This window comes from Pezoporus occidentalis, unplaced genomic scaffold (genome assembly GCF_034315485.1).
Source record: "Pezoporus occidentalis ecotype Australia unplaced genomic scaffold, CSIRO_AGI_Poc_V1 ctg97, whole genome shotgun sequence".
NCBI classification, from domain to species: Eukaryota; Metazoa; Chordata; class Aves; order Psittaciformes; family Psittacidae; genus Pezoporus; species Pezoporus occidentalis.
In genome coordinates, this window is record NW_026916336.1 from 427,178 (window position 1) to 447,350 (window position 20,173).

At 49.9% G+C, this 20,173-nt stretch overlaps 2 protein-coding genes across 2 annotated transcripts; one reads left to right on the top strand and one right to left on the bottom strand.

Annotated features, from left to right (window-relative positions):
• The first annotated feature begins 4,166 nt into the window (after window positions 1–4,166).
• Window positions 4,167–8,049, top strand: LOC134157519 (aquaporin-12-like). Its single transcript, XM_062606523.1, has 3 exons — window positions 4,167–5,886; window positions 6,304–6,420; window positions 7,032–8,049. The coding sequence occupies exons 1-3, from the start codon at window positions 5,142–5,144 to the stop codon at window positions 7,211–7,213; spliced, it is 1,044 nt and encodes a 347-aa protein (XP_062462507.1). The 5' UTR covers window positions 4,167–5,141; the 3' UTR covers window positions 7,214–8,049.
• Window positions 8,050–9,901: 1,852 nt separating this feature from the next.
• On the bottom strand, window positions 9,902–13,463 carry LOC134157481 (galactose-3-O-sulfotransferase 2-like). Its single transcript, XM_062606435.1, has 3 exons — window positions 12,822–13,463; window positions 11,565–12,513; window positions 9,902–10,999 (listed from the first exon to the last, which is right to left on the bottom strand). The coding sequence occupies exons 1-3, from the start codon at window positions 12,854–12,856 to the stop codon at window positions 10,142–10,144; spliced, it is 1,842 nt and encodes a 613-aa protein (XP_062462419.1). The 5' UTR covers window positions 12,857–13,463; the 3' UTR covers window positions 9,902–10,141.
• Window positions 13,464–20,173: the final 6,710 nt, after the last annotated feature.

Consider the following 20,173-nt stretch of genomic DNA (forward strand, 5'->3'; position numbering starts at 1 on the left):
TAGAAATAAAAAAATCCTAAGTAATTTTACCTTATTAGTTCACTTCTATTGCTGAATGAGAATGGTTTAAAACGTTACAAAACTTGTCCAATTTAGTCTACTTAGGAGATGATTTCCAAACTTTCAGCCGTCTTGGCACCCAAAACTTGGCCCAGTCCAGCACTTGCTGTGTGACCTGCAGAGGTGTTAAGCTCTGAGGTTGAGAAGTGTCCCCATCTCTCCTTCCCCATGCAGCAGCTTTATCGTTACGTGGTAAGGTTTCTTACCCCTATGCTGCCAGAAATCAGGGTCAGAGACGGAGCTGGCAGGAGAGGAGAGCCACAAGAAGGTTGTGCTTTTGTGTCTTAGTGGATTGGGCATTGCTTTTCTAAGGATGTCAGCTGGATGTGTCTGCAAGACTGGAAAAATGCAAACTGTGAGGTTTTTGCCCTGGTGGGAGCAGATTTATGTCCCTAAGACTTGGCTGCTGTTCAATTCTGCTGTATCACTAGGGCAGACAGGTAGAGACCAGGCAGAGTTTGAGTAGATGATGATAAGGGAAGGATTGCATCTGAATGCAGTCTGGGATTTCCTGTACATCTCACTATCATGTGCCCATGTAAGATCCTGATTCAGAATCGGATACGCATGTGATACATATGAAGTGTAATATACAGTGGGGTGGCTAGTTGGGTAGATGGAGCTGGGCAGCTAGTGGCTGAGATGCACATATACAGGCAATGTGTGACTCCTGAGGTTTTCTTGTTACCATGGAATAAACTGTGCTTCTTCTTAAAAGCAGCCATGGCGCTGGGAATGTGCACTTTGACCTGCCTTAGGTGTTAATGAGACTAATTGTAGGCTTTCCCCTGGCTGTCCGGTGCAGGGAAGTGCAAAGGGGTGGTTAGAGCAGATGGGGGGAGCCTGGGTCCCTTTGTCAGAGGGGATAGTGGGTGGGCTGGGGAGGGCGCAAGAAGGTTGTTAAAGGTCTCTCCAGCTAGAGTTGAATAAAATAAATGTCTCTGGTCTGTTTTTCCCTTTGTTCTTCATGCTGTCAATGGAAATGGAAGTAGGTGCAAGCTTTGTTTTTATTTTTTTAACTGTCTTCAGATTTTAATGTTGCCTTTTATGTAATTTAATCCCATTATGTTATTTAATTGTTACTGCAATATTAACTACTGTATTTGTTGACTTTGTTTAATAACTGTTCTTTCAGGGCTAGAAATAAACTTTTAAAAAACATTTGGGTCTTCCCCATCATGAGTTTATACCTTCTAAGACAAAGAGTACATGTTTAGATGTCTTAATGAGATTGACAGAATGTATTTGTAATTAAACTTCTTATGAATGCTTTAATGATGATGGATATAAGTTTATGCTATACTAGTCTGCCCTGTTTCTTTTAAAACTATTACTTGTCAGAGTCTGTACCAACCTTGGGATAACTGCAAGCTCTCCTTGCTGCCACTGCTGGTGGAATGTTATGCTTCCCACAAAGCATTCCAGGTTGCTGGTGGAAGGACAGCAGCTCTGAAACACCCTTTTCACCCACTGTGGAAAGAGATCCCTTGCCCTGCTTGCAAAGGGAGCAATGCAAAGGCTAGCCTATTTTGCCACAGTCGCATCTCCACCATTCATTTGCTTTAAGGTAGCCTTTTGGTAGTGACTGGGGTGGGACTCATGGGCCAGTCACAACCATGATTGTGGCAATATGGTGATACTGGGGAATTAATCTGAGCAAGACTGCTTTAGTGCATCATAAATGTCATCCATTATCCTGTGTATAAACATTACAGCACAGGAAACATGGGGACTGAGCTGTCCTGGTGCCTGCTTGGAAGACATGGCTCCTGGGTCTGCACTGTCACTGCTGATCAGCATTTGAGCCATGGAGCCTAATGGGGTGAGGATACTGGGTGTCGACAGCTCACCTAGGACTCAGGAGGAGAGCAGTGGTGCCTGTTTAGGCTGTGGAGGGTTGCTTCTGTTTTCCACTAAAACAAGAAGAGTGCTGTGGTGTGTTGGTATGGCAGTCTAGCTAAAGAAAAGGACGTCTAAAGGCATTTACTTTGGGGTTGAGAATATTAAGGACTCATCATGTTGTGTGTTTCCTGTGTGCTATTGGGAAATTGTCTCTTCCCCTTTCTTGCATGTTGTACAAGCTTTGCTCATACCACTGACAAAGGGAAATGAAGAAACCACTCATCTTCAGAAGCCTTTTCAACCAGACATGAGAATGTTTTGCACAAAGTGCTGTCTCTTCAGGTTAATTTGTTGTAAGATCTTTGTCTTTATATATAATTGATGCATTTAAACTGATGTTCTCTTAACACTGCATTTAAGTGATTTTGCATTTAATTTGTGGGGGGAAATGTTGACAAGAGGAGGAAGAAGGTGCCTTAGGTGGAACTCACTGATTATCTGTGTGTTCATCCTTGTGCTGCTTGAAGGAGAGCAGTGTTTTGGCTCAGTGTGGTTTACACAAGTTAAAAGTTGCTAGTCTTTGCTTGATAAATTGTGTTAAATCTTGTGTCAGCTTGCTTATCCCTTGCATATAGCTGGCCTAGACTAAAACCAAGAGCAGCCCCAACTTTTTTGATCCATTTATTGAAGATGGGTATTTAAAGCATTGTTCTTTAAGATAGTGAAGATGGGGGGCAATGATTTCTCCCTTTCAGGGCTATTTGGTTGCAGTGAGTTGAACTCAATTATTTGGACTGTGCCAGCAACACTGGTTAAAACCAGGATGGCTGAAAACTGAGGATCTTCGTTTCTAATTCGTGTTTTCACAGCAGTGCCTTGGGGAGAGTGGTTGTGTTTCAGCGCAAGTCTTGTGGCTCACATGTGAGCACAGCAGTTGCCTGCAAATGCCTGCTCCCGGGTACTTGTACAGCTGCATTTTCCCTATTTTTATAACTTGCATTTTGCTCTGAAGATTTTTTTTTTCCATAAAAACAGCCATCCTGAGTGATGTGAGAAAGATAAGTGCAATTGTGCTGAGCTCAGCTCCATTCTTGATGCTGCTTTCCAGATGTGTGGAGGAAGCAGGTTTTTCCAAGGGATTTTTCCCCCTACTTTGAACTCCAGCCAAAGGAAGGATTTTCTTTTTTCTCTTGAGGCAGCAGAGATGCCGAGAAATGAGAACAATGAATCTGACTGTAATTTCTCTACCTGTGCTCTGTTACAAGCGAGGAGGGCAGTGCTGGTGCAGCTTCTCGTGCTGGTGCAGCTTCTCATGCTGGTGTTCCCTTAGTTCAATGGTGATACTGCTTTTTCCTATTCCTGCCCACCAGTGAGCAGGGGGGAGTATCTTCCAGCACATTGTAACTTCATTTCAAATCCCATTTACTTATTGATCTGATTATTGGAACAGCATTTAGGGAGTGATTGTTGTTATTATTTTGTTTATTTTTGGTTTTAGTGGGATTTGCCCACTGGGAAGTTAACGATTCCTCATTCTCTTTTGGACACTAAAAGGCCACCAGATTTCTGCTTTGGAGAAGATGTATTAGGTCAGAAGCAAGGAGGATGGGACTGGAACAGCAGGCAGTATGTCTTAATGCACAGTTGTGTCTCAGTGCACGGATGTTTCTGAATGTGCAGATTCCAGTTTCTGGTGTTTCTTGATGGATTTGTGATAACGAATCTGGCTTGGTTTAAATGTGGATCAACATAGAAGGTGCTGATGTGATTCCAGGCATCTCCACAGAATGTTCTTGAGGGGGAACAGCTACGTGCTTTTTATTCCCCATACCAGGTTCATGGGTGACCTTCCCAGGATCAGATGTGTCCCTTGGAGTCAAGGTGTCTATAGCCAAGGATGATGATTCTTTATTGCCTCCCAGTGCATGTTTGTTCCATGGATTCAGTTTTTTTCATGAAGCACAATTAACTTGTGCTTCTCCTTGAGCCATTTTCATCCAGCTGCCTGTGGGAGGAAACCTGCTGGTGGGTTTCCACAGCAGCTGATAACAGGTGGCTGCTTTTGGAAAGCTCTCATCCACTCCCCTGCACAGTAAAACCCTCCTTAAATAACCGTACAGCTCTATTCAGCTGTGGCTGTTACCTCACTGTGGCTGAAAACTGGTGTGAGGAAGCCAGGGTGGTTCTGTTCAGCTTTTGTTACCCTCCAGTGTTTCTGGAGAGTGTTTACAGACCTGTGGAAATGCCAGCTTGTTCCTACCCCTTTAAAATACTTGCATTTTAAGCTGTTGTAGTTCTTGACAGCCCTGAAAGCAAAGTTTGGTTCAGAAAAGGCACTGATGTCCCAGCCATGGAACGGTGGTTTTCAGTGGCAGTATATCTGAGTTTTTAGACAGTCTTGTTTCTGGAAGAGCAGCTGTGCAAAGCTACATGGACTCTTGAAGGGGTTTTGCCTTTGCAGTGCTCCACAGCAGAGCTTGCAGCATTCCCCCTTGTGCTGTCAGTACTGAAGCGAGACAGGAAATGAGCTGCTTGATTATTTAATTGATATTATTTAATCCCATAAAATTACCCTCATAAGCAACAGCTTCCAGCTCCTCTCTGCAGCCTGGGATAAGTGTCCCACAATGGCAGGATGTGCCGTGGGCAGAATTACAGGCAATGGACGGGAAATAGTTTTTTGAAGACCTCTGAACATTTACTTCCTGAGGTCCATCTCTTAGAATGCTTGAAAAGGAGAAGGGAAAAAAAAAACTGTTCTGTGGGAAGGAAGAGATGTTGGGCTTTTTCTGTTTTCCCCAGTTTTACCATGGATGCCACAATGTTTTCCGTGTCACAGCTGTATTTGGAGGAAGGGGATGAGAACGTACTTTTCATCATAAAACTAGGTGATCTTTAAGGTCCCTTCCATCCCAAACTATTCTATGGTTCTGCATGCTTCAGTCCCATGTCTTCTGACAGCTTATTCTATAAATGGCTAGGTGTTGGAAATAAAACAGCACTAATAGAAGCTGTTGTCCCCTTGCCTGTGATGGGGCAGTGAGAGGGGCCTGTGTAATCTGCCGGCACTGCTGGTGACCAAGAAGATACTTACTGAATGGTTTATGCTCTGTTAACCGGGAGTTCCTGATAACATGACATTTCCTATACCATCCCGCCCTTCCTGGGACACTTGTGGCTGATCCAGCTGTGGGTGAGTCCCCCAGCTCCCTGTGGTAGCAGGCACTGCCCTGGGCAGCATGTGCAGTGCTTCCCAAGCCTGTCAGGCTGCGCCACGTTCGCTTACATGCGGCTTTATAAAGAGGAGGTGCAGAAGCTTTCCCTGGGGGTTTGGTCTGGGGTTTGGTCCAGTCTTTTCCCCCAGAACAGCCTTTGCTATGGCTGGCCTGAATGTCTCCATTGCTTTCTTTTTCCTGGTGGTTGGGGTGTGCCAGGTGCTCAGGCAGCTTTCCAAGAGGCTTCTTTCTCCTGGAGCATATGGCTGCCTTGCCAGAGAACTTGCTGGCTCGTTACAGCTGTGCATGAGCTTCCTTGAGCTGAGGATGCTGGTGGAGATCGGCCCATGGGGTGGTGGCTTTGGTCCAGACGTGGTCCTTACGCTGCTCTTCCTCCTCTTCGCTGTTCATGGTGCCTCTTTTGATGGAGCATCTGCCAACCCGACTGTCTCTCTTCAGGAGTTCCTTCTCCTTGAGTCCAGCCTAGCAGCAACTGCTACCAAGCTGCTGGCCCAGGGTGCAGGCATGGGCATGGGCTGGGCTGTCACCAAGCTCTACTGGTCCTGGGAGCTGACGCAGTTCCACCTCATCCAGAACCTGATAGCGCCAGAGTGCAACTCCTCCATCCACACCGCTCTGCACCACGCTGCCTTTGTGGAAGGAAGCTGCTCTTTCCTTTTCCACCTTGTCCTTTTCAAGCTGCGACAGAGTCACCCAGTGTACCAGGTCCCTGCACTGGCAGCAACTGTCACCTTCTTGAGCTACACAGGTAAGCAGCACTTGGCTTTCTAAGTCACTTACAGATATACCTAATTTGCCAGGGAGGAGCAGTTCCTTTTTCATCTTCAGGTGAAATTGTTACCTCTCGAGAGGTAACAATTATCAAGATGTTTGTTTTCTACTTATTTTGCAGAATATCCATTAGGCAGCAGGTGAAACGCTAGCATATGAGAAACCATAGCTTGTCCCAAGACTGGGACTGCTTTCCTCAAATGATCCTGCACTGAGCTCTTCCCACAAAGCTCTGGGTGACAAGGGTGGGATTTCTCCATCTGCTGCTATTATATGGTACAAGAGATGCAGCTACTGGCAGGCAGGAGAGGTTGTGGGTCTTCTGGCCCAGCTTTGCATCAGTCTTTCAAAGCATGCAATTGAGACTGCTGGCCATGCTTCTCTTCCTGTGCAGCTGGACCGTACACAGGGGCCTTCTTCAACCCTGCCCTGGCCACCGCCGCCACCTTTCACTGCTCTGGGAGCAGCTTTTGGGACTACATCTGGGTGTACTGGCTGGGGCCCCTCACAGGTGAGATCTGCCAGGGAGTTCCAAGGGGCAGGGATGGGGATCAAGGTGCAAGGCAGAAATGCTGGTCATAACACAAGCTGTTCCTGGCAAAGCACTGAACTTGGGTCTTGCCATTTGTAAGTGTCCTCCTCTGTCCTTCCCTGTCACTTGAATCATCTCTTTGCTATCCATTTTGTAAGTTTCTACCTGGGAGACAGGAAGACTCTCCCCAAAGCCAAAGTTTGGGAGAGATGAAGCAAGGATATTTTAGGGCAACAATAGGCTGAGCTATGCTGTAGTGGTTGTCCATAGCTTTCCAGATGATCGCAGGGAGCTGGGTAAGTGTTGCTTTAAATGTAGATAGCTGAGACAGAAGAGTGCTGGCGTGGTTTATGGCTCTATCTTTGGGTCAAAACAAGCCTTGCTTGTTACATTAAGGATACAGTGGTTAAATTCTTCAAGTAATTTAGCAAGGGTTTCTCAGACGTCAGTGGGGACTCCAGTGGTGCTGGGCTATGTTTTGGTCATGATGAAGGTTGTGGGGAAGGACCTGAAAATCACTGCTGAGCCCTGGGGAGGAGGGTGGAGGTGCTTGGTGCAGCACACAGAAGATGTCCATGCTCTTGTTTCAGGGATGCTCACTGCCCTCCTGCTATTCCAAGGCAACATCCCACGACTCTTCCAGAAAAACCTCCTTTACAGACAGAAGAGCAAATACAAGATACCCAAGGCAAAGGTGGTGGTGCATGTGGAGGGTGACAAACCGCAGAGGAAGAGTAAAGGGGAGAAGAGCAACTCCAAGCCCTGTGCCTGAGCCATGCATGGGGGCCCAAGAGGTCCCTGCAGCCCCTCTCCTGGGAGTGGGTTTCTCCTCCCACCCATCATCCATCCTGCCCGTTCATTCCCTACCTCAGGGTGAAATACTTTGGAAGAATCACAAAGGAATCAGCCAGACTGGGCTTGCAGGACATCAGAATCCCTGAGCTCCTTTGAGAATAACTTGAGAGTCTCCCTGGAGAGCCCAGAATGTTTCAAGCCTGCATGACTAGCTTGGTGGGGGAAAAAACCCAATACTTTTGCATAAATTGCTGGTCGTCTTGTATTGCCAGGAAGCTTACAGAAAGTCAGGACCATCCCGTGGGTAGGCTTGAGCAACTCCTGAGTTATTGCATTGTGAAGTGCTCGAAATAACCCAACTTACAGCCATAAAAACACAAGCGTAAGCCAGTAACTGCCTTGGAAACTTAGGATGAGGAAGAACCGGGCTTGATCTTTCAAGTTACTGAATGTGGATACTGGTCAAAAATGGGTGTTCTTTGAGTTAAACTGAGATCATTGGATTGAACAGGCTGAATCTGGCAGTTCTTAGGAATTTAAACTGCTTCAGGACAAGTGAGTTCACTGGCCAGAGGAGACCCCTCTCCCCTGTGGACATGGTGCTTAGCCTGAGATTCATGTGCTGTAAAGCATCAAGATACAGTGCAGGAAGTGTGTGTGGTTAAAAATGAGACCTGGGCAGCCAGTACGCACTGGTGTGGGTGAACAAATGTGTCCCCGGCTCCTTTCTGTGTCCACATGGAGTATTCTTGAAGGTGAAATTACAGTTCATGGAAATTGCAATGAAAATAAATGTGATTGGCATTTGGGTGAGTGATGTCGCTGCTCCGAGCAATGTGGGGGGTGGTCAACACATCTGATACCATCTGAGACACTGCTGAGAATCCCAGAATCCCAGACTGGTTTGGGTTGAAGGGACCTTAAAGCTCATCCAGTTCCAACCCTTTGCCACAGGCAGGGACACCTTCCACTAGAGCAGGGTGCTCCAAGACCTGTCCAACCTGACCTTGAACACTCTCAGGGATGGGGCAGCCACAGCTTCTCTGGGCGCCCTGTGCGAGTGCCTCAGCACCCTCACAGGGAAGAGCTTCTACCTTATATCTAACCTAAATATGGGTTTCTCTCCACAGGCAAGAGCTGGTCAAAAATGACCATCTCATGCATTTTGCAGAAAGCAGTCAGTTTTGCAGGATCTCTCTGGGCAGAAAGTTCCTGAGCTTGAATGTATTCTGGGTGCATCATGGCTCTTTTGGGCAGTCTGTGGTTTTCATGGGAGTGTGCATGCGATGCTCTTGGTTGTACAAGTGCCCTGCCATGGGTCACCTTAGCAGGCACTCAAGCAGGGATGATCTGCTTCTGTTTACTGAGGTGCAAGCAGTGAATAGCAAAGTGGCACCTGGTTAAAAACCAGAGAAGGTGTCAGATGCAGGTTTGATACCGGGTGTCAGTTCTGCTCTTCCCTGCAGCCCTGCTTATGTCCTCTGTGGGGTTTGGGGGGGACAGACTGGCTATGCTGACTGTAGGCTGCTCATCTCCCTTGCCTGTGTGTGGGATTGCCCTCTGGGGTGAACTGCAGACTGCCAAGGAACCCAAAGGGGGAGCTGGGCCTCTGCAAGCCACGAGACCATACCATGTCCCAGCAGGAGAAATGAGGGAAGGGACCACAACGCAGTGATCTGTGGGTATGCCGCAGACATGAAACTTTATGGAACAAACAACACCAAAAGCCCATTTGGCAAGCATCCCCAAAACAATGCCCATGCATTGTGCTGGGGTGGATGCTCAGCACTGCGAGTCATTCCTGGGGAAGAGCAGTGGGAGTGTGGTCTCTTTCTTATCCTATTTAAGCTGTGAGCAGCAGACAAAGTGCCTTTGGGTGGAAACCGAAACCTTTGATGCTCTGATGCTGGCCAAGGGAGAGCCTGAGATGCTCAGATCCTCTTGTAGGTTTTTACTGAACCTCTTCTGGATTGGGAAGCATGCTGAAGATCCTGATCTTGGGTTTCTGTTTCTCCAGACTCATTTGCTGGCTCTGCTTTTGATTCAAGGGTAAGTGTAGGCCATGAAAAGTATGGCTAACAAGTCCACCACAGCCCGTTCTTGTATTGTGCCCTTGGCACAGCACAGAATATTCCTACAGAATAGTGGCTCCAGAGTGGTTGGTCAGGATGTCTGGCTGCAGAGATGCTCACGAGACATCTCCCAGAGGCAGGGGTATTTAACTCGCAGTCTGACACTGTGGGGTTGGCATCAGCTCCAGGGTAGGATGCTGAGCCTATAAATGCAGTGTAGGAGTGCAGCATCCGAGGGCAGTGTGAACCACAGAGCCAGGGAGAAAATGCTGATTTTTCATCTTCTTTTTCCCCTGGACATTTTCAGGTGTCTGAGGCCTGTTTCTTGGGCTGCTGGGCAGACTGGTGTAATTGCAGGGAACTCCATAGGAGTGATGGTGAGCGTTGTTATTTTTAATTAAGAAGCTGCTTTTCCACAACAGTAGCATTAAGGCACAGTGGAGGAGAGCTATGGCAGGGCAGACAAACTTGTTCCCAAGCTGTAAATCAAGCTCCACAGCTCTGATTTACAGCTTGGTCCTGCACTGCTGCGATCTCCAGAGCAGAGCTGAGAACTTGGGTTACCCTCCTGGTTCTGCCCCGCATCGCCTCCTCTAAGGGCTCAGCTGCCAATGGGGGGTTTGCCCTGCTTGCTCAGGGCCTACCTGGAAGAGTTGTGTCATGTTGCACCCCTGGGAACCCCTGTTGTAGCACGTCCTGCTCTGCACCAGTGGACCCAAGAGCTAATGCACAGCCTTGCATGGACAGAGGTGTGCAGGGGCTCTCGTGGACAGGCGCCTCACTGTCCTTGGCAAAGACAGCTGGAGAACCATGCCTGGATGGGACAAGGAGGCTCAGTTTTGGGTGCCCTTCAACTTGTTCTTCAGGGCATTGTCCTGCTGGGAGGGACTGGGCTGGTGGGTCTGGGGCTGTTTCTGGGCAAACTGCTTGTTGTAGAGGATGCTGCTGTACTGCAGCTCTGGGGTCACCAGCCGCCGGCACGTGTGCTCCATCTCCTTATGCAAGCCCTGCTTGAGGTTATAGCCCAAGATCTTTGCATTGCCGTGCTGCAGTGGGCGCAGGGAAGAGTCTTTGATGTCCTTTGGGGCCACGCTGCCTGTCCCTTGCAGGCAGGTCCTCGCCAGCTCTGCCTGCCTGACCCGAAGTGCCTTTACTTCCTGCTGCATGCGTTCCCTGCCAATGTCCCTGTCAATCCTTTCCCAGAAGGTCCTGTTGAAGTAGATGTAGATTTCCCAGTCCAGCCTATTCCAGTCCTTTATCTTCTCCACAATGCTGTCTGGCAGGGGCGACTTGGTGCTGCTGTCCCTGATGTTGAGTGGGAAGGAGACAACGCTGTCCAGGTCCCAGCACAACATCTCCTTCAGCAGCACCATGGACTCATCAAAGTACTCTGAGATGAGAAGGAAGTCAAAGGATGTCTCAATGACCTTCAGCATGAGTTGCACCCGCTCAGCAGAGGCCTCTCCATCGGGGTTGAAGCCAAAGTCAAACGTCATGAGGTTCTTGGCATAATGGCTGTCACTGTTTGCAGGGTTGTAGTAATGGTAGGGCTGGCTGAGGAACTCTTCCAGGCTGCGGGCGCGGGAGAAAGCTGATGTGCCCTTGTAGTACACAAAGGAGGACTCCATGAGCTGCACAGGGTTCCTCAGGATGGAGAAATAGACAGCGGAGCTGGACACCACTTTCTGCACCTGCAGAGGGGAAAAGGAGGTTTTAAAGGGGGGGCAGGGAGAAGGGTCCTGCTCGCTCGCAGTCCTGTGCTCTGGAAGCAGAAACACTTGGTGAGGTTGCAGATGAGGGGTGCTGGGGTGCAGCTCACCTAAGGAACATTTGTGCCAGTTGTGGGAGCCCCAGAAGAGGTACACAGGGAGTGTAGTGACTAAAGCTCCCTACTGTATGCTTCTGCAGCTGGGTGGCCTGTCAGGGCTTGCGTTACGTTCTAACTCCTTGCCTTTCCCCAGATCTGTGAGATAAGACATCTCCAAGGGCCCACCAGACAAGAATGAGATGATAGCACCTGACTGCTATAGTTGCTATCTCCTGGCTTGTCTCGGGTCACAGTGCAATGATTCATCAGACCTAATCATGGAAGCTCTCCAGAGGTGCCCATAATGGGCAAGGTACAATCCTGTCTCTCTTTAGCTTCAACCCTGAGAAGTCTACATGCTCTACAGGTTGGTCCCACCTGGCTCCCCACCAGCTTCTCTCTCTCTTCCCCATTCCCCCGTCCCAAGGCATCAATGGCTTTGCCCGTACCTCTGGCTGCAGGAACCGCATGTGGTGGCAGAGGATGTTGAACCGCTGAGGGTTCCAGGGGGAGAAGCCCTGCACGAAGCTGGCCAAGAAGTGGCGTGGGTAGAAGAGCTGGTTACCCCCTCCATTGGGGAAGGCAAAGGTGAGGTTGTGCGTCTCGCCGAAGCGGAAGAGGATGTTCATGACGGTGCTGCTGGCGCTCTTGTGGACCTTCAGGAAAACAATGTCAGTCTTGGGCTCACATCTCTGCCCTTGAGAGGAGACTCCTCTGCCCTGCTGGTCTCCAGGTGTCACCTCCTCAACCTTAGGGACTTTTGTCTGGCTTGGGAATAATCCCCTCTCCGTGTGTGTCTTGTGGAAGTCCTCTGCCTGTGGAGCCTGAGCAGGATTTGGCATGGTGTGTTTAAGTGAGCTGCCCCACTGGTCTTGGGGGGAATCTATGGCTTGAGGCTGAGGCTGGCTCTGTACCACCACCCGTGTCACTGCTGGTGGTGACAGTCTCTGGTGCTCCTCTGTGGTCATCCTGTTTGCAAAGGTTATGAACTTGCTGATGACAGCACCAGCATCTCCCAACACTGTGGAGGTTCCCCCAGGAAGGCCTGGAGAAGGGCCCTCTCTGGTTGCTTTTCTCAGGCCAGGAAGCTGGGATTTCAGCCTCGTGGGTGACAGCTGAGCTTTCACCTTCTTGCTGCTCTCCACAGGCAGCAAGGTCCAGTGCTCGTCTTGGCTGCCTGGGCTGGTTTCCAGTGGGGTCTCCTGGCTGAGGTATGGTTGAGACTGAAGAATGTCTTGTGTGCCCTCACTCAAGGTGGTGTCGGGCACGGGTTTTCTCTGCCAGGACAGGGAGCCATCCTCCCACAGCACGTCAGGGGTCTGGAGGGCATCCTTCAGCTGCTTCTGGCCATGGTCTGTGGTCTGCTGCAGGGCACGCTCCAGCTCACACTGGCAGTTTCTGTAACAGAGAGGGTACAAGTCTGAGATGCAGAGGATGGAAAGAGGGCAGCTCCTCTGCAGCCCACTGAACCCCCCTGCAGGCAGCCCAAACCCTGTTCCCCCAGCTCTCTTGGGGTGGGTGTTCTTGCTGGTGGGTGTAGGACTCGAGCACTGCCCTGGGAGGTTGCCTTGGGTGCAAGAACTTCCCCTCCTGTCTGAAGAAGACACTGTTGGGTGGTTTTCAGGAGGGCAGTTCTGAGCCCACAGCAGTGGTCAGTGAAAGGCTGGAGGATGAGGTACAGGTTTGCAGTCCTGCCTGTGACCTACCTGGCAGGCTGCAGCTTCTCTGCAACCTGAAGCATGACCAAGAAGAGGATGAGGAGGCTGAAGAAGACCCAGAGTCCACCTGGCTGGCACCTGTATATTGCTTTCAGCTTCCTGCAGGGAAACAGACATTGCAGGCCAGTAGTAAGTAGGACAAATGTGAGGCAGAGCGGAAGGGCGCCTTGAGGCTTTTTAATTGCATTGCTTTTTGAGGTAAGGTGGCATCTCCATGGGTGGCAGAGGTGCACGGGCAGTGTTAACCAACGCACCTCAGAGCTGTGCTCAAACGGTGTAGTCTAGTGGAAATTTCCAGCTGGGACATGAATATCACACTGCAAGGCAAACAGTGATAACCTCACAGGGCCTTGGCTGCTCAGGAACACCTCGCCGGAGCAGCCTCAGCTCCCGCTGTGGCCGCAGGAGCAGGCACCGCTTGCATTTTCCCTGCCCTGCCTGGCCTGGAAATATTGGCACTGTATCCTTATAAACAAAGAGTAAATATTTGTTTTCCCTGCTCTCTGAGGCCTGCCGTTGGAGGTGATTGCCACCTGCTCCAGCTGTGGCTGCAGATATGATGTGTGGAAAAGCTGTCCTGCCCTGAAATGCAAAAATCCAGCAAAAGGACAAGTCAAGCCTTGCCCTTCTGTGCTCCTTGTCCACCCTCTCCAAAACAGAGGCTGTGGAAGAGCGTACCTTACTCTAATATGCCTTGCAGGTGAGTGTGCAGAGCTGAGAGTGGTGAGCCATTGCCTGACCCAAGGCAGGAGGGATCAGCATCCTACTTGCCCTGCCAAGATCTTTGCATTCTTCTTCCTTTGCTGTTTCAGGCCTTACAAAAAGGGGAGATTTAGATTAGACATTAGGAGTAAGTTCTTTCCTGTGGGGGTGTTGAGGCCCTGGCACAGGGTGCCCAGAGAAACTGTGGCTGCCCCATCCCTGGCAGTGTTCAAGGCCAGGTTGGACACAGGGGCTTGGAGCAACCTGGTCTAGTGGAAGGTGCCCCTGCTCATGGCAGGGTGATTGAAGCTTTAAGGTCCCTTCCAACCCAAACCATTCTGTGACTCTATGTTATCTTTCTGCCTTGCAACCAGGGGAGCAGAGCTGCCCTTGGAGCTTCACAAGAAGAGAGAGCCCTGTCAACCCAGCCCTCCCTGTGTTTATGCGGAGCAGAAGCGCTCCTCTGCCCACTGCCATCATCACTTCAATCTCCAACCATTTATCAGCACAGAGGAGCCTACAAGGAGATGACCTCTAGGTAGGATGGAAACACAATTTTCCTTACTGAGGTAGTATTTTACTTAAACGGATAAATAAGTTAAAAATCCACTTACGTGGTCAAGTATCTCCTGAATCTGAGCATGGCGAGCTGGAGCCTCGGCTGAGGAGCGGGCAGTTATCGGCACACCAGGAGAATGGAAAGCAAACACCCAGAGCCTGGCTTGTGTGCCTGCGGCCTTGTCGCCCCTCCCCGGAGAGGACCTGCTCCCTGGTGCCTGCCCCAGGGAGTGACCAGCCTCTGCTCCAGTGAATGGCACAGTTACATGGCCCTGGCCTCAAGGGCTGTTGGCAGCAAGCTGCCTCCTCCAAAATGTCTGCCCCAACAGGCAGGGCAGTGGGCAGGCTGTGGACGCTGCAGGCATGGCCGTGCCACCAGTATCTGCATCCCTGCCTTACTCCTTGGCGTCAGCCATGGCTGCTGGTGTTCTGCTTTGACTCCTAGTGTCCTCCTGCTCTGCTCTTTGTAGTTGTCCCTTCTTTTCCCTTCTTGCATCCTGCTTTTATGTCTTGACAAGGCTGAGGTCAGAGATGGTTTGGACATGAGTGTTTAGTCTTAATAATCTCTGTGTTGATAGTCTGCAGGTCTGTGCTGCTGAGACCCTGTGCAGTCTGTGTCGTACCTGCATGCCATGGAGATAATCCTCTCCAATGCAGCCTGGCTCCACCAACCCTGGGCTGAGGTAACAGCAGTCCCCAGCACCCTCCTTTATTCCCTCTCACCATACTTGCTGCTCCAGGTCTACAGCCAGCCTTTTGACCAGGCTTTTCCTTCTCATCCTTTCCCTTCAAGGCTCGTCCCAGTCATGGTTGGTCCCGCTCATATTTGGGCACCAGATGCCCGGGGCAGTGGTGGAGACAGAGTACGTGTGGCTGTGACATGTGCCATGAGGACCAGTGGCTTAGGCTGTGCAACAGTACTTGAATTTGGCAGTACCAGACTCCCCACATCTCCTGGAATCAGTGGAGAAGACTCTGGTGATGCTGCTTTCCCTTCACCCATGCCCACGGGTCTCAGGAAACGCACATGAGGCAGATAAGTCACTTCCAGCCCAGACCCTGGCTTTCTTGAGGGACTAAAGGACCCAGCTTCTTCCTGGCCCTGACCTTGCAGGCAGGCAGGCAGGCAGCCATTCCCCTCACCGTGGCACAAGCAAGCGCTGCCTCTCCCTGTCCACCTCATCAAAACCACAAGTTTGTTGTGGGGCTGCGGTGCTCTCCACCCATCCTGCGTCCCTGCTATCTGCCTCGGCTGGCAGTTTATCTGGGAGCCCAGCGCTGGGCGAGAGCCATGGGGGAGCTCCCTGTCTTCAAATCCCTCTCTACTGTTGGGACTGAGAGCTGGTGCTTCTCCCCTTTCCTTCTCTCTGGACAACTATGGCACATGCGATCTTGGGAGGGCACAGGAGGTGGCTGAGGGCTCAGGGGGTATTCTATTGCTGTAGGGCATGGGCCACCTTGCCTGCAAGCATCCAGAGACTCTTCAACATGCGAGTGCCCAGACAGGCTGGATCTTCCTCGTCTTTGGTTGTTTCCTTTCTCTTGGTTGTCTCTTGTGGGACTTGTCACTGCTCAGCTCACTTGCTCTCCTAAGGACAAGTCTGTCCATGGGGACCTCACAGGAGGTCCAGTTGTGGTATGTAATCCTGGTCAGGATCTCCTGTGTTCTTTCTTGGGCATGACCCAGTGCACCTCTGGAAGAGAAACTCAAAAGGCAAAGTTGCCTGTTCCTGCTGGGATCTGGTGATGTGGAAATTCAGAGAGGGACAAGCTTTGCTGCCCACTCCCAGGGAATTCTTTGTGCCACTTTGCTGTTTGCTTTTCAGACCGGTTTCCAGACAGCCCTATTCATAAAATGACCCACAATAATTTCTGCATTACTTTCTCCAGGAAACCCAGTGCACCACATTATCAGCAAGGCCAACGTTTGCTTTCCAAGTAATTTTGAAATCTATCACACACCTGGCCTCCCCTTCCGCTGCTGGGCAGCCGCTGGTCCATTAGTGCCTACCTGAACTGATATGTAGTTAATGTGCCACTTTGGAGCCAGCGAGACATGTCCATTAAATTCATTTCCAATAACTTCAGCAGCTCTCCTGGGACATGGCAGTCAGTCTGCTCTGCAATTACCTGCCCATCGGCAGCAGCTCCCTCTCAAAGGATGCTGAAGGCCAATGGGAGCAAATGTATCTGGCTGGTAAGTTGGGAGCCAAGCACAGACAGTGGGGCTGGTACTGACATGCTGCAGCTGCTGGAATCCCACCAGCATGGGGATCAGAGGGGACCAGGCAGGGCTCGTCTGAAGCGTGAATGCTGAAGAACATCTGGATGTGCTCATGTTTAGGTGAGAAGTGCCTCTTAGCTTCTGGCTTTGTACACTTTCTGGCTTGCACTGGGACTTTGGCCCTAACCATATGCTTATTTGTTCTTTAATCTTGGTCACTTTATCAGAAGCCTTTGAACAACCAAATAAGTCTCCACACACCAGGGGAACCGGCTTTGCCATTTCTTTTCAGTTGGTTTTGTTTCTTTGTCAGAGACCTCTGAGAGATTAGAGTGATCCTTCACAAACCATGACTTGAAGCCTCTGAAGCCCGCAGTGGAAGACCTGTATGTATCACAGTGGCTTTGACCTTAGACCAGATCCCTCAGGGTTTTGAAGGATCCAGGATCTTCCAAACAATTCCTGATGGCTGTCCATATTGTATTCACCAAAGACACCAGGTCATGTGCTACTGGGAGGACTTGCTGATCTGATTGCAAGTGACTGGAAGCAGAAATGAAAGTGGGCATCCCAAGCATGAGGTGCTGTGGGCTCTCCTCAGCAGAGGTGGAGAGAGGCAGCCCCTGTGGGTGGATCGTGTGTGTTTCAGTTTGCTCTCATTACCTCTTGTTCTGTCACTGGGCACCTCTGAGAAGAGCCCGGCTCCCTTGTCTTCATTCCCTCCTGTGATATATTTATATACAGCTATGAGATGTACATCCACCTGAGACGACTCTTCTTAGGGCTGAGCAGCCTCAGCTCACTTAGCTTCTCCTCATATGAAGGATGCTTCAGACCCTTCATCACCTTTATGGCCTTACATTGTACCGGCTCCAGTAGAGCATCTCTCTCTTGTACTGGGGAGCCCAGAGCTGGACCGAGCACTGCAAATGTGGCCTCGCCGGTAGTGAGCAGAGTGGGAAAGGAGGCTGCTGGAGCTTAGGGACTGTGTTTGACCTGGGGATGGCCAAAGATGTCTTTCGGACTCTCCATGCCAGGAGTCCTGTGCAGCAGCATCTGATCTGGAAGAGCGGGTAAGTGCTGTGTCCAGTCCTGGCTCTACAACAGAAGTCTAGCTCTTGTAAGAGAATAGTGGAAGTTGTTTTCAGGTGGAGCCTGGCTAGAAAAGCCATGTTGACCAAGGGAAACCAGGTGGAGCAGCTGTTTACAGAGCAAATGCCTTTTGAAACAAATCATCAAGCAAACAGAGTGGGGACCTCATGGTCTGATGCCACCTCCTATTTATGAAAAGCATGACAGGGCACCCAGATTAATGTCCATGTTTCATCCGGTGAAAAAAAAACAAACCCAAACAAACAAAACAGAGCAAAATGCAGGGGAGATTTTATGGTTTCTAGGAAAGCTACAGCATTGACATTAAGTACTAAACAGCTGCCCCAAAGGTGGAGATATGCAGGTTACCCTGGCCTCAAATCTCACTGAGGGGTATTCCTTGGGTTATGGAGGGAAGCTGAGGGTCATCATCTGAAGATGATGGCCAAGATGGGCTGTTCTGCTGGGTCTCCAAGGGGAGTATCCCTTACATACATGTCCTTCTGGCTGAGATGTCTTTGCAGAGTTATGCCGCAAGTGTCCTGCCTTCTGCCTTTGACAATGAGATCAGAAGAAGGAAAATGTCAGTGGTGGAGGGTGCATGGGGAGATACCACAGAGCATTCCTGTGAGCTCCCTGCAAGGAGGGCATCAGAGCAAGGTGTGTGCCATTTGATGCTCATTTACAGCCTTTTGTCTGAGATCTCTTAAAACACTGGTTCAGTTCACATTTGGGATACTTGCAGCCATGACAAAATGTAATTACTGTGTGGGCCATAGTCAGTGTTGGAGGAGGTGTTCACACTTTAATCAGATCTTTCCATCTTCTCTGCATGTCTTCGAGGAGGGACATGACAGTTTGTTCTGCTCTCTCCAAGTCCCAGCTGCACACAAGCGAGAATCAGTTCAGTAAAAGGGAGGATGCTGAAGTCATGGAGTTGTATTTTCCTTTAAATCACAGCAGCAGAGCTGCCTCCTCCTCATATACCAAGAGTATTAGTCCTTGTATGAGGCTATGTCAGATCTGTTGAGAATTTGATCATGGATTCCCACCAGGAAGGAGAACAAAAGAGCTAGTGCTAGCATCCTTGAGGGACTTGGAGAAGAAAGGGTGCCCACCAGAGAATGGGAAGAAGAACTGGCTATGTGGCTATGTAGAAGGATGAGCTTGAAAACAGCCGTCCAGAGATGTGGGATGGAGGACCTCTGTGTGTCAAAAACAAGGGAAAGATGGAAAACATCAGGAGGTGTCCTTGGACATGCCCAGCATCACTCTGTGCTGTCAGCAATGTGTGTGCACTCATATTTGTCTCTTTTGCAGCAATTTCCATGCTGCAGATGCTGTATCTGGTTCCTCCATTCACACTCAACTGCAGCTGGATACTACTGAGAGTCATCGTTCCCTATACAAGGACCTCGAAATGTGGGAGCTTCCTGTGAGTGTTAAATCTTTGCTTCCCCTGGGGGAGGAACTGACTGTCCCCTACAAAATCTGCAGTGCCCATATCCAGAGCACAGCTCTTCTAGGTGAAGAAGGGATTAAAAACTCAGGGCTTTTCACTGCTTGTCCCTGCAGGAGTCATCAAAGCAGCGTGGCAATCGCAGGTAGCTGCCCACAGAACAGGCACAGTAAGGTATTTCCTGATCAGAGCTACTTTTTGTAGGGAAAAAAGCCCCTGAGATTTGCATTTTCTGTCCCCAGTGGTGCAAGAGGAATCTGTTGACATGCCCAGAATATTTTTCGGAGTGAAGTTGGAACTGGATGATCTTTAAGGTCCCTTCCAACCCAAACCATTCTGTGATTTAAATGAAATCCCCACAGAAAGATGTTCAGGTCTGAGCTGTGCCCATCAGCTTCTTGGTCTGGTCCCTGGAGCTTCCACGAGCAAGTGTATGACACCTTCAGCTAGGAATGAAAAGCTGAGAGCTGATGTTCTGTTCCTACCTCCTCTGTTGTATGCGTAATGTACACAAAAGATAGGGGTCTGCCTCTTCTCCCTTTGGCCAAAAGGACTCTGAACTTGAAGATATTCTACAAGGGGAGTTGCTCCTTTTGGGGACCCAGTGCCTGCTGATGGATCTATTTATTTATTCTTTAGTTTATTTATTTTTGCTGGTTTTGCAGGCAATGGTGCTGCTTTGTGGGGTTCACAGCTCAAGGTGTAAATGGGGAGCATTTGCTTAGGGCAGCAGCTGTAGGTCAGGCTCCTCCTGGGGCTCTGAAGCTCTCTGCTTGGTTCTGCCATGGTTGGCACCAAGGTTGCAGGTAAACCACATTCCCATCACTTCTTGCTTTCGGGACAGTGTTGACAGAAGTAATCCAGGGCTTGAACACTGGCCAAGTTACTGCTTTCTTCTCCAAGACCAACAGCTCCCCACTGTACAATGCTGCCTCACATTTATGCTTGATTATCACATGCAGACACAGTAATTAACTTGATTTGGATGTCGGTGCCCTCTTGAGACACCGCAGGTGAGTTGAGGAGTGACGAGGTGAGTCACGGATGGAGTGTGAGCCTTCAGTCTCTGCAGCTGAACCATGAACTCCTGCCTGTGAGCTCCCGTAGTGCTGAAGCAGAGATGGAGGTGCACAGTGTGGCACTGTAATCCTGCTTAAGGCAGCAGGTCGTGGTGGGAGGGAGGTCACGGCACTGATGGTGGGGAGGTGCAGAGCCCCGTGCAGAGCCGGCTCTGGCCATTGTGTTTGAGCAAGGGCTATGCAAACAGCACTACGTGCCGGGCCAAGGCTGCTGTTGCCATTTCTT

Coding starts and splice junctions, on each gene's coding strand:
- LOC134157519 (XM_062606523.1), top strand. CDS start 5,142: ATGTGCAGTGCTTCCCAAGCCTGTCAGGCTGCGCCACGTTCGCTTACA. Junction 5,887..6,303: donor CACCTTCTTGAGCTACACAG/GTAAGCAGCACT, acceptor CTTCCTGTGCAG/CTGGACCGTACACAGGGGCC. Junction 6,421..7,031: donor CTGGCTGGGGCCCCTCACAG/GTGAGATCTGCC, acceptor CTCTTGTTTCAG/GGATGCTCACTGCCCTCCTG.
- LOC134157481 (XM_062606435.1), bottom strand. CDS start 12,856: ATGCTTCAGGTTGCAGAGAAGCTGCAGCCTGCCAG. Junction 12,514..12,821: donor GAGAAGCTGCAGCCTGCCAG/GTAGGTCACAGG, acceptor TCTCTGTTACAG/AAACTGCCAGTGTGAGCTGG. Junction 11,000..11,564: donor TGCGGTTCCTGCAGCCAGAG/GTACGGGCAAAG, acceptor TCCCCTCTGCAG/GTGCAGAAAGTGGTGTCCAG.